General features: G+C 35.8%; 1 protein-coding gene across 1 annotated transcript; it reads left to right on the top strand.

Moving 5' to 3' along the window:
• The first annotated feature begins 1,354 nt into the window (after positions 1–1,354).
• Positions 1,355–3,766, top strand: LOC125603600 (dihomomethionine N-hydroxylase-like). The gene is made up of 3 exons (XM_048774483.1): positions 1,355–2,413; positions 2,497–2,770; positions 3,280–3,766. The coding sequence occupies exons 1-3, from the start codon at positions 1,457–1,459 to the stop codon at positions 3,651–3,653; spliced, it is 1,605 nt and encodes a 534-aa protein (XP_048630440.1). The 5' UTR covers positions 1,355–1,456; the 3' UTR covers positions 3,654–3,766.
• Positions 3,767–13,421: the final 9,655 nt, after the last annotated feature.

Genomic DNA, 13,421 nt, shown 5'->3' with positions numbered 1-13,421 from the left:
ATATGGTTTTATTTTTATAAATTGTAATTCTAATTAGTGGAAGTATGTGTTTGAATAGTTTATTATCTAATATGGTTTTATTTTTATAAATTGTATTGTAATTTATTTGTTATTAGTAAAATTGTGTTTACACATATTGGACTTCAAATCCGTTGTTTGTTTAATTCTTAAATATATCACATATATTAATTTGTTTAGTTCTTAAATGTATAATCTCAACTTTAAAAATAAAACAGGCTTTTTATAATTTTAAGTATAGATATTTTACACAAATTGGCATAATGGATTAATATCTTTGTTTATCTCTTAAATGTATAATCCCTGCATAAAAAATAAAACAATATTTTTAATGATTTTCACTAAATATATTTTAAACAGAATGGGCCTAATGGGTTAACAATGGTTCAATTTGGGCCTATCGAATGGGCTTTAAATTTATGTAAATCATTAAAGGTATTTAAAAAAAAATAATGGTATGTTTTGTAATTTTTTTTAAAAAGTCAGGGGCATAATCATATGAAGGATTTTGCTTTAATAGTATAGATTGGAGTACTTTTTCTTTTCGTTAATCTATTCGAGATGAGATTCCGATCATTTAAACTAAGATAATTTATGTTCTATACATAATTATATTTTTTATATAACTCTAAAATCTCGGACTTGATGCTTCATATTGTATTAGTTAACTGTGTTACATATAATATAAATACTTACTTCGAACTAAAAATATTTAAAAAAAAATTAAAAATTAGTTATATATAGTTTAATATACAATAATTCACATACAAATAAAAATGATAAATATAACAAATTTAAATATATTATCCGCGCGTAGCGCGGATCGGAGAAAGAATCTAGTTATTGTAAAAATCAATGAACCTCTCATTAACAACTTTGATCCCCATTTCTGCCATTCTCAGTGATGCATGTATTCTTACTCTTTATGAAAAAAACAATTAAAATATATTAGTATTTAGAAATAAAAAAATCATACATATAACAATATTCTTTTTTGGTCATCTACTGATGTATATTCGATTAAATTCCCAATAACTTCCAAATAATACAAAGTTACCAACTAACTGACAAGGTAACCCCTAACCCGGAGCTCATAAAATCACTCAGACATCCCAAAGTTCCCAACCAATGGGTAAAAAACAAAATACAGATAATAATATTCCCTTTTTTTGGTCAAACAGATAATAATAGAAATACACACCATTTCATCAAGAACTAACTTTAAAAATGACGAGTTCCGGGAGGGAAGTTTTTTAAATTAGGTCTTGATAAAATGGTGTGTATAGAATATTATTATCTGTTTGACCAAAAAAAGAGAATATTATTATCTGTATTTTGTTTTTAACCCATTGGTTGGGAACTTGGGATGTTTGAGCGGTTTTATATATAGCAGCTCTAGACTTTGGCACTCCCGCAATATAAAAGAAAAAATAATAATATGAAGATGAACATGAATGTGAATGTGACATATCCATCTAGTTTCACGCTTGTGCTTTCCATTATGCTGGTCCTGGCCTTAGCTATACGTTCCTTGAGATCCAAGAAATCAAAAGGTCCACTTCCTCCGGGCCCAGGGGGATGGCCGATCATTGGAAACTTGTTCCAAATGATCATGAACCGGCCGGCTCATCAGTGGATCCACCGCGTAATGGAAGCTATGGAAACGGAGATAGCTTGCTTCCGTTTTGCCAGCGTCCATGTCATCGTCGTAACCTCAAGCGAGATTGCCCGAGAAGTGCTTAGGGCAAAAGACAAGGCTCTCGCAGACAGAGCTGAGGCATACTCGATCAAACTCATAAGTCATGGCTACAAGGGCGTTAGTTTCTCTTCCTACGGTGAGCGGTGGAAGCTAGCGAAGAAAGTGATGGTCACTAAACTACTGTCTTCTGCAACTCTTAACAAGACTACCGGTGATAGAACAGTAGAAGCTGATAACATTGTCACGTATGTGTACAATATATGCCAATCAGGGTCCGTGACGAAGCCGGTTAACGTGAGGGATGTCGCCTTAACATACAGCCACGCCGTGATGATGAGGATGCTGTTTGGCCAGAGACATTTTGATAAACCGGCCAAGGATGGCGGTCTCGGACCGAAAGAAAGAGAGCACATGGACGCGATATATCGAGCTCTTGATTGTTTATTCGGCTTCACTGTAGCAGACTACCTCCCTTTTCTTAGAGGGTGGAACGTCGAGGGCGAGGAGAAGGACGTAAGAGAAGCGGTTGATATTATCAACAGGTGCAACGACCCGATCATCCGTGAGAGAATGCATTTGTGGAGGGAGAAAGGCGGAAAAGAGACGGAGGAAGATTGGCTCGATATTCTAATCACGCAAAAAGATGATCAGGGAATGTATTTATTCACATTTGAGGATATTAGAGCTCAATGCAAGGTAAGAATTGTTAAAAAAAAAAAAATCAAATTAGCGTTTCATCTCTTACGCATGTTTCATACTATCATGCATTCCATATGTAGGATGTCAATGTTGCAACCATCGATAATACAATGAATACCGTGGAGTGGACGATAGCGGAGATGTTGAATCATCAAGAGATTCTTGAGAAAGCTACAGAAGAACTGAACACTATAGTTGGCAAAGACAGGCTTATCCAGGAATCTGACATACCACAACTTAACTACATCAAAGCTTGTTGCAAAGAATCTTTCCGGCTTCACCCACCTAATGCATTTTTGCCTCCTCATGGAGCCCGAGAAGATACTACTCTTGCTGGTTATTTTGTCCCCAAAGGTAAAAAATTTCCATATTTATTATATACGATAAAGCCTCACTATTAATAAAAGGTCAAGAAAAAATATTGTATCAATATGGAGAAATTAATTTATTAAAGATAGGTTTCAATTGATGACCACATTTTTAAACAATATGATGATTATCAAATTTTATACCTAGAAATTTTGTTAAATCTTTTACACATGGATCATAACCCTAGTCCTCTAATTTCTCTTGTTTAAAAAGAATTTATGAATAAATATTTGTCTCTACAATTTTTATGAGGAACAAAATGAACAAAAATTCTTATTTTCTTATTTATTCAATTCTTCAAGTGAATTTCTGTTCATTATTTTGTTTTTGTTTTTCCTTTAAACATACAGTCACCAATCCAAGCCATAGTAAAATATTAGAGGTTTAGGGGGTCTTGCTTAACTTCTGTCAAACAGTTTATGACATAGAGCATTTTAAAAGAATCCAATCGAACATAATATGACGTGGTTATATATTTTAAATTGCAACGACAGGTAGTCAAATTCTTGTGAGCCGTCCAGGACTTGGTCGGAACCCTAAGACATGGGAGGAACCTGACGCGTTCAAGCCAGAGCGACACCTTGTTGATCATGCTAGGGACCCAGTGGATGTGACCCTGATGGAGCCTGACATGCGTTTCGTGGTATTCGGAACCGGTCGGCGTGGCTGCGCAGGTCCTAAGCTTGGAGCAACAATGATCGTCATGTTGTTAGCTAGGCTTCTCCAAGGGTTCGAATGGACTCTCCCAGCGGGTGCAAGCCAAGTCAAGCTCATTGCCGCTAATACCAACTTGTTCATGGCCAAGCCTCTGCTTGCATCTGCGAAACCTAGGCTGGCTCCTGGTTTATATCCGAAAATCCAGGTCTAAGATTCTGAGAGATGATTTTGGTACCAGGATGCATATGTATGAAGTACAATAAAGTTGATTTACAGCCAAATTCTCGCATAGTTTTGATGAAAACTCTGATGACTTTTATTTTATTACGTACCTTTTTCGAGTTTTAGTATTAATAGCAAGTTGGGCCAGACTGAGATAGCCCAGAATGAAGAAGCAAAGGTGAAGCCCATTACTTTAGCACCAACGGTAAAGTCGTCAACATTCAACGTTCAAAGGAGCTCTCGATGTACGACGGCTCCAGCTCACATCATCGGTACATCCAACAGATTTGAATATCTTATCCTCTTAGTTTGTCACAAGTTGGGCCAGACTGAGATAGCCCAGAATGAAGAAGCAAAGGTGAAGCCCATTACTTTAGCACCAACGGTAAAGTCGTCAACATTCAACGTTCAAAGGAGCTCTCGATGTACGACGGCTCCAGCTCACATCATCGGTACATCCAACAGATTTGAATGCCTTACCTCATGTGCTGTCACATGCTGACAAACTAAGAGGATAAGATCTATCTTGTATATAAATAGGAAACGATGATGTAACGTTGGATTAAGTTGAATAACAAAAGTAAAGTTAAAGTTATCTTCTTCATTCAAGCTTCTCTCTCTGATCTTTATGGTATCAGAGCATGGAAGACAATGATCCGTTCACGTCTCCTTCTCTGAGTATCACACACTGTGTTACTCTCAAACTCTCTTCCACAAACTACCTTTTGTGGAAAACTCAGTTTGAGTCTTTTCTGTCAAGTCAATCTCTGTTAGGGTTCGTCAATGGTGGCTCTGTTCGACCTTCGCCTACTGTCACTGTCCGTAACGGCGATGAAGTCACGGAGCAGGCAAACCCGGAGTTTGGCAAGTGGGTTAAAAAGGATCAACTTGTCATGGCATGGCTGTTTGGTTCACTGACTGAAGAAGCGCTTCGCTCTGTCTATGGTCTTCACTCTGCTCAGGAGGTCTGGTTCAGCCTTGGAAAGAAGTACAATCGGGTTTCAGCTACAAGGAAGCTGGATCTCCAACGAAAACTGCAAGGTATGGCTAAAGGCTCCAAGACTATGTCTCAGTATCTTAGTGATGTGAAGAGTATTTGCGATCAGTTGGATTCTATAGGATGTCCTTTGTCAGAACAAGAAGTCATTTATGGTGCTTTAGGAGGTTTGGGTAAAGAATATGAGTCTATCTGCACTGTAATTGAACATTCGATGGATACGGCTGAGTTAAGCTTTGAGGATGCAGTCTTTAAGCTTACCAACTTTGATGACAAGCTGCAAGCGCAGAGCCAACCTACTGAGACAAGTCCTCATATGGCGTTTCATGCTGGTCGTGGGTATTCTAACCGTGGTCGTGGAAGTGGTACTTACAGAGGAGGATACAGAGGAAGAGGTTCTCAGTCTTACTCTACTCGTGGTAGAGGTTTTCAGCAGCAGTTCACAGGTGGTTCGAACAACAACTCAAGACCAACATGTCAAATCTGTGGACGCTATGGGCACTCTGCTGCTAGGTGTTACAATCGTTTTGATCAGGAGTATGAAAGTCCGGAGAATCTTCACAACGCCTTCACAACAATCAGGTTGTCTGATCAACAACAACAGTCAGGACAAGAGTGGTTTCCCGACTCTGCTGCCTCAGCTCACATTACCAACAATGAGTCTCAGCTCCAATCTTCAGAGCCATATCTTGGTAATGATCAAGTCATTGTAGGTAATGGTGATTATCTACCTATCACTCATGTCGGTTCAGTTGCTATTCACACGCCCCAAGGTACTCTACCTCTCAAAGATGTGTTAGTCTGTCCTACTATAACAAAGTCACTGCTCTCTGTTTCAAAGCTCACAAAAGATTACCCATGTGAGTTTACTTTTGATTCTGACTCTGTGTGTGTAAAGGACAAGGAAACAAAGCGAGTGATAGCAGCAGGAAGAAGGCATAAGGATCTCTACATGTTGAAGGATAATCGGTTTAAGGCTTTCTACTCTTCAAGGCAGCAAGTCACAAGTGATGGGGTTTGGCATCAAAGGCTGGGTCATCCTCACAAGGACATTCTTCAACTTCTGGCCAAAAATAAATCTATAGTTTTGAATAAGAAAGACTGTCAGTTGTTTTGTGATTCATGTCAACTAGGGAAGAGTTGCAGACTTCCATTTTTACCTTCTGAAACTGTTTCTACAAAACCTTTAGAGAGGCTTCACTGTGATCTTTGGGGTCCAAGTCCTGTAGTTTCCTCTCAGGGATTCAAGTATTATGTGATTTTTGTTGACAATTATTCAAGGTTCACATGGTTTTATCCACTCAAGATGAAGTCAGATTTCTTTTCAGTGTTTCTTCGGTTTCAAACACTTGTTGAGAATCAGTTTCAGGTGAAGATTAAACAGTTTCAGTCTGATGGAGGGGGAGAGTTCATTAACAACAAATTCCTTTCGCATCTGTCCAGTTGTGGTATTAAACATCTCGTGTCTTGTCCGCATACGCCACAGCAAAACGGTCTATCAGAGAGGAAGCATAGACATATCACTGAGCTTGGATTAACAATGTTGTATCACAGTAAAGCACCTCAAAAGCTATGGCTTGAGGCTTTCTTTACTGCAACGTTCGTTGGTAATCTTCTTCCCTCGTCAGTTCTAGAAGATAACAAGAGTCCCTATGAACAGCTCCATGGTCAGGTTCCAGTTTATACTTCTCTAAGAGTATTTGGGTGCAAGTGTTTTCCTTATTTGAGACCTTACATGAAGAATAAACTTGATCCCAAATCTCTTCCCTGTGTGTTTTTGGGCTACAATGAGAAATACAAAGGGTATAGATGTTATCATCCTCCTACAGATAAGGTCTATATAAGTCGTCATGTTCTTTTCGATGAGAGTTCTTTTCCGTTTGCTGATCTCTACAGCAAGTGTCATGATCAACAAACATCTCCTCTGAGAAGTGCTTGGTTAAAAACTGCAGTCACAGCAGCTATCAATGTGGAGGAGTCAGACGTTGTGTATAACGATGAAGAAGTTCCTCCTTTGAAGAAGAAGGTTTCTGCTCCGGTTCAGCTGCCTTCGCTGAATGCAGATGAAAGTCACACAACGGAGTCAAGTGATTCATCTTCAAGTGATTCATCTTCAAGTGCTAGTAATGATGATCAAGATCAAGTTCCACCTGTGATTCAAGAACCTTTTCCTGCTCCACCGGTCCACACTATGGTTACTAGAGCACGAGCAGGAATTTTGAAGCCAAACCCTCGCTATGCTTTATTTACAGTAAAGACAGATGCAGTTGAACCAAAGTCTCTGAAAGCTGCGCTGAAGGATAAAAACTGGACTGCTGCGATGGATGTAGAAATGAAGAATATGGAAGAGACAGAAACGTTTGAGTTGGTTCCACCAGAAGAAGGACAGAATCCATTGGGATGTCGTTGGGTTCACAAGATCAAACTAAACGCAGATGGAACGGTCTTAAAGTACAGATCAAGGCTTGTAGCAAAGGGAAATGAGCAAGAAGAAGGAGTGGACTTCTTAGAAACATTTAGCCCAGTTATAAGAACAGCAACCATCAGGACTGTGCTTCATGTTGCGGTTACAAAGTCTTGGAAGATTAAGCAACTGGATGTTCAAAACGCATTCCTACATGGTGACTTGAAGGAGAAAGTCTTTATGATACAACCACCGGGTTATGAAGATCCAGCAAGGCCAGACTATGTGTGTCGACTGAAGAAGGCAATCTATGGCCTTAAACAAGCTCCAAGAGCATGGTTTGACAAGTTCAGTCTGTTTCTTCTGAAGTTTGGTTTTCAGTGTAGCTTCCCTGATCCATCATTATTCATATATCATCAAGGAACTGATGTGATATACCTCCTGCTATACGTTGATGATATGATCTTGACAGGGAACAACAACACACTGATTGATCGTTTGCTTGAACAGCTGAATGGTGAATTTCGTATGAAAGATATGGGTGACATACACTACTTTCTTGGTATTCAAGTTCATCACACTGCAGAGGGTCTGTTTATGAACCAGTCCAAGTATGCTCAAGATCTTCTGGTAACTGCAGGGATGCAAGACAGTGCTCCAATGCCAACTCCTTTGCCGATCAAGCTAGATAAGCTTCAAGGAGAAGATGAGATTTTTCCGGAACCAAGCTATTTTCGAAGTCTTGCTGGGAAGCTGCAATATTTGACACTCACAAGACCTGATCTTCAGTTTTCTGTGAACTACATTTGTCAAAAGATGCATCAGCCGAGTATGTCAGACTTCTTTTTACTCAAGCGTATCCTGAGATATGTTAAAGGTACTACTGAGATGGGTATAAGCATCAAGAAGTCCACGGACTCAACACTTCTTTGCTATAGTGATAGTGATTGGGCTGGTTGCAAGGATACCAGAAGATCAACTGGAGGTTTTTGTACATTTCTTGGGAGTAATATCATTTCCTGGTCGGCTAAACGACATGATACAGTCTCGAAATCATCAACTGAGGCTGAGTATCGAACCATGTCCATGGCTGCATCCGAAGTTGCTTGGCTACAAAATTTGCTGAAGATAATGGGATTGGAACAGAGGGTGACTCCATTGCTTCTGTGTGATAATCTTTCGGCGGTTTGTCTTACGGCGAATCCGAGGTTTCACAAACGCACAAAACATTTTGAGGTTGACTTTCATTATGTCCGGGAAAGAGTTGCCATGAAGTTGTTAGAAGTGAAGCACATTCCAGCGTCACTTCAAACTGCAGACGTGTTTACAAAGTCTCTGAGCCAGGAAGCATTCTATCGGTTGAGGAACAAACTGAGTGTCTCACTTCTGACGACACTAAGTTTGAGGGGGAGTAATAGCAAGTTGGGCCAGACTGAGATAGCCCAGAATGAAGAAGCAAAGGTGAAGCCCATTACTTTAGCACCAACGGTAAAGTCGTCAACATTCAACGTTCAAAGGAGCTCTCGATGTACGACGGCTCCAGCTCACATCATCGGTACATCCAACAGATTTGAATGCCTTACCTCATGTGCTGTCACATGCTGACAAACTAAGAGGATAAGATCTATCTTGTATATAAATAGGAAACGATGATGTAACGTTGGATTAAGTTGAATAACAAAAGTAAAGTTAAAGTTATCTTCTTCATTCAAGCTTCTCTCTCTGATCTTTAAGTATCCTTGTTGTGTGTTTTCATTTCGATCTAATGAGGCCTAAAGTGTGGGTTCCATCTTCATCTTGCCAAGTAGCAGCAACTTTGTTTTAAGTACGAATCGAATCGAATCGAATTTCATAACGGACGAATTTAATTACACTTAACTCCAAATTATCCAAGTCTTATGCTCAAGTGTTTGCTCCCCACCATAGGTGGGCTAAACGGAAAGCTGCTGCTTTAGGGATGTACGTTCTTCCCACAAGAACTCACCTACTTAAGATGCTCAATGAGGAAGGTTAGTCCTCATACTCTATATACTCTTGATGCACTCTACTAACTTGATTCATATTCTCGTAATGCACTCTATATATTCTTGATGAGAGAAATATCTTTTAGATTGATCTTGGCATCTGCAGTAGACACATTATGGTTTAAAGATTTGATTTAGTATATAGGAGTTTCTACTTCAGTTAACTGAGAGTTCAATATGTTTTGATACATCTCTCTTTCTCTCTGGTTTGTTTATTACAGAAGCGGAGGCTAAGATACAGATGGAAAGCTATGTCAATGCATCGGCACCAGTAATCACATATCTTGATAATCTATTCCCCTCCAAGCAACTCGGTATCGATTGATGAAGAGTTTATTAGTATCGCTCTTTGACAGTCTCTGTCACACAAAATAACCATATATGGTTCTATCAACTCATGTAATTATATAACAAGGACCAAACCAGAGCTGTTGAAAGAAAAGAATAAATTATGCTATTCTAGTTTGTTGGTGTGTGCCTTGTCTTCTGGCAAAAACACACTTGCAATGTGTTAATGTAAACGTGTAGAGACGGTAAAATGTTACCATAAATTTATTTACTTGTCATCTACTAATAATAGCAATCCCAATTAATTCCAAAAGTTGTGAATTTGTTTATGTTGAAAAGTTGTGTCTTTTGTAAAAGATAATTAAAAGGTTGTGTCTTTTACAAAAATGTTAGAAGGTTGTGTCTTTTAAATATTGTAAAGTTGTGACTATTCATATAAGTATCTATTAAAAGGTAAAAAGTTGTGACTATTCTTATAAGTGTCTTTTAAAAATAATTATATTTAAATTAGAAGAATACAATTATTCAAATTGAAGAGTTGTGACTATTCATATTGAAGAGTTGTGATTATTCAAATAGATTTTTAAAATCTATAAATAGTGGATGTTCATGCATTTGTCAAAGTAAAATTTTCAATAATCTCACTGATTATAAAATGATGAAAAAAAAGTTCTATGCAGTTATTTAGTTACAAATTAATTTTAAGAATTATATTATTATTAGTAAATAAGTAAAAAAATTATAAATATATATTATAAATTAAATGATCTAAACTTTTATCTATACTATATATCTTAAGATTGAAAAGACATAAGCAATATATAAAATAGTTTTTACCAAAAGTTGCTATCATCGATAGTTTTTACCATAAACTGCATTGTTTGAATTGTAAAGTTGCAATTGTTCATATAACTTCTGTAATGGTTCTATTCGCTTATATATATATATATATATATATCCTCAACTTTTCATGATAGTTTTAAACAATAAAATTAAAAAAATCTAAAGTAGATAACATCCTAGAAACACATACGGCGTGAACATCCCGGTAAAAGGGTTTGAGAAAATGTCGTGGATAATATGGTAGTAAGCAGCGAACTTTACAAGTCTAGTGATCACGCAAACCAAGTCTAGTTTTATTATGTACATATCCAAAGTAACTTACATACATATTTACAAGAAAACCAAAATTTTTTTTTTTGCATTAAGTTTATAGAAAAATAAAATTCTTAAGTCTGAATGTACACGTAAAAAACCTTCCACTGGATTGTATTGCAGATTTGCAGTATGTGCCGTAATTAATAGACAACAAGAGAAATCTCACTTGGAAACTCATATTGTCAATGCATTTTCTCTTTTATTTTTATTAGGAAATATTAACGCAGTTTAACGTTTCATTTAATTCAAAAAAAATATTCAAGATATCTAACAATTACTTTGTATACTACACAATCTTCGCAACAAACATCAAGATTAGTCACACACTTATTTTCCACCTTCAGTTTGCCCAGATGTTGATTTTAAAAGTTGTCAATTTATATGTGTGTTTCCAACAAGCCAATCTAAAAAGTATCAACTTTAAAAGTTGTGTCTTTTCATTTAAAATGATATATCAGCTTTCTAAATTAACTTTAAAAGTTGTGTCTTTTCCAATTTGAATAGTAACATTCTTTCAATTTAAGTATATTTATTTTGAAAAAACATGATAGTTACAACTTTTCAATCTGAAGATAGTTATTCAAAATAATATTATTTAAAAAAAATTATGAATAAAACATAATTTTAAAACTGTTTAATTTAAAAACATGATCATTTACACTAACTAATACACAACTCTTTAAACAAATAATTGTACAAACATATTTTTTGGGCTATTTAATATCATCAGAAACCTAATATGTCAAATAAAAAGGCATTCGCAACAGTGTTCACAACACACACATAACATACAAATATATTTGAAAAGTCATGAGTGCTAAAAGGTGCAACTATTGATTTAAAAATTAGAAAGATGCACCCGGTTGAACGGACACAACTCTAGGAGAAAGGTTTTTGTTTTAATAATTCTATTAAACCGTACGAGAAATGGATTTGCTCAATATAAGTACCTGATGGCTTTGAGAAAATTAGTATTAAAACAGAGCGGTTTGGTAAAGGTGTATTAATTGAGAGTATTAATTAGATACCTTGATGTGAATTCGAGCGCGTCGGCTTTACGTTGAAATAGGAGTGTCACCGTCGGAGTTGAAAATAACATGACCGACAAGTCGTGGAAGAAGGATTGCCACATAGGACTTTTAGGGTAATTATTGAACCGGGTCTTAAACATGTGCTTTAACTTTTTCTATATTATAACCATAAGTAACGTATTCAACATTCGCTTTAACTTTGTCTACGTTTTCAAGCAGAACGTCCAAACAAATGATCTCTGTACAGTTGCTGTATAGTTAACAATTAATGACTTTTTTATAGTTACGAGTTAGAAATTCGCTAAACTAGATTTAAACAAATTGTTTTTGAATTATTTTCCTTATATGGCTTTTAGAGAAGATTGGATTACTGCGAAGTGATGCTGCGAAAGATGCAATGAAAGAATATGGGTTTGATCAGAAAGTTATCAATGACACCATTAGAAAACTGTTAAATGTACAATTCCGTTCTTAAAAGTTACCATTACTACACTACCTAGAAATTGAAGCAGTACCTTATGTTAAGTCTCCTTCTCCAATAAGAATAATACCTAATATATACATGATTTCTATATATATATATCGATTTGGAATGCAAATAAGATGCAGCAAGTTTTAAGACCTTTATGTTTGTCTCTTTTAAAATAAAATACATTAATGCCCGATAAAAACAATGCTTCATCGTTGTTATTACAAGCGCAATCCTCTAAAAGTTATCATGCTTAGAAAGAAATTCCAAATTATATGGGGGCTTGAACATATTACTTATCAGTAGATTTTTTAAAACAAAAGATGATTTAGAAATTCCTTCAATTTCTTTATTTACTAATCTACAATTCCCAAAAAAATTATTGACTGATCGAAAACCTTCAATAAAATATTACACACAATTTCTTTAGGTAGTTCCATGATAAATGTTTTAGTTTGAAAATTCGTGGATTAAAAGAAGGATTTATAAACACTATAATGACTTGGAAAAGGTGTGGTTACAAAAACAAAATGACTTGGAAAAGGTATGAACTATGAACGAATGGTTACGATGGTTAAACCATAACTTTAATAAGTGTCCAGCCAATACTTGTTCGTAATTTGAATAAATAATGGGCTTCATAAATAACACTTGCCAACTTTATAATCTTTCTAACACACCTTCAGTTTTATAATAATATTATCTTCTGAATGAGTTAAACTAATTATATTTTCTCAAAAAAAAATTAAACTAATTATAACCGTTATATCTACTAATAATAGCAATTCCAATTAATTCCAAAGATTGTGAGTCCACTTATGTTGAAAAGTTGTGTTTTTTAAAAAAGAAGTGTAAAGGGTTGTGTCTTTTCTAAAAGTTCTATGTTGGAAGGTTGTGTCTTTTCCAATTAATTTCTAAGGTTGTGAATCCACTTATATTGAAAGATTGTGTCTTTTGAAAAAGTAGTGTAAAGGGTTGTGTTTTTTCTAAAAGTTCTATGTTGTAAGGTTGTGTCTTTTCCAATTAATTCCTAAGGTTGTGAACTTCAATTATGTTGAAAGGTTGTGTCTTTTGAAAAATATGTGTAGAGAGTTGTGTCTTTTCTAAAAGTTATATGTTGTAAGGTTGTGTCCTTCTAAAAATAGTCTAAAAGTTGTGACTATTCACTAGTATCTTTTAAAAAGTGAGAAGTTGTGAGTATTAGAAGAATGCGACTATTCATATTGAAGGGTTGTGACTATTCAAATAGGCTTTAAAAAATGTGAAATTGCATCCCATATACATAACTTTTCCCTTAATTAACTAAATACCCTAAATCCCACAACATAATACCTTAGTTGTTAGACACACAACTTGTCACATCATGTGTATTCACCTAATTTCTAA

Source organism: Brassica napus, unplaced genomic scaffold (assembly GCF_020379485.1).
Source record: "Brassica napus cultivar Da-Ae unplaced genomic scaffold, Da-Ae ScsIHWf_35;HRSCAF=64, whole genome shotgun sequence".
NCBI classification, from domain to species: Eukaryota; Viridiplantae; Streptophyta; class Magnoliopsida; order Brassicales; family Brassicaceae; genus Brassica; species Brassica napus.
This window is presented reverse-complemented; position numbering and strand designations above follow the sequence as displayed.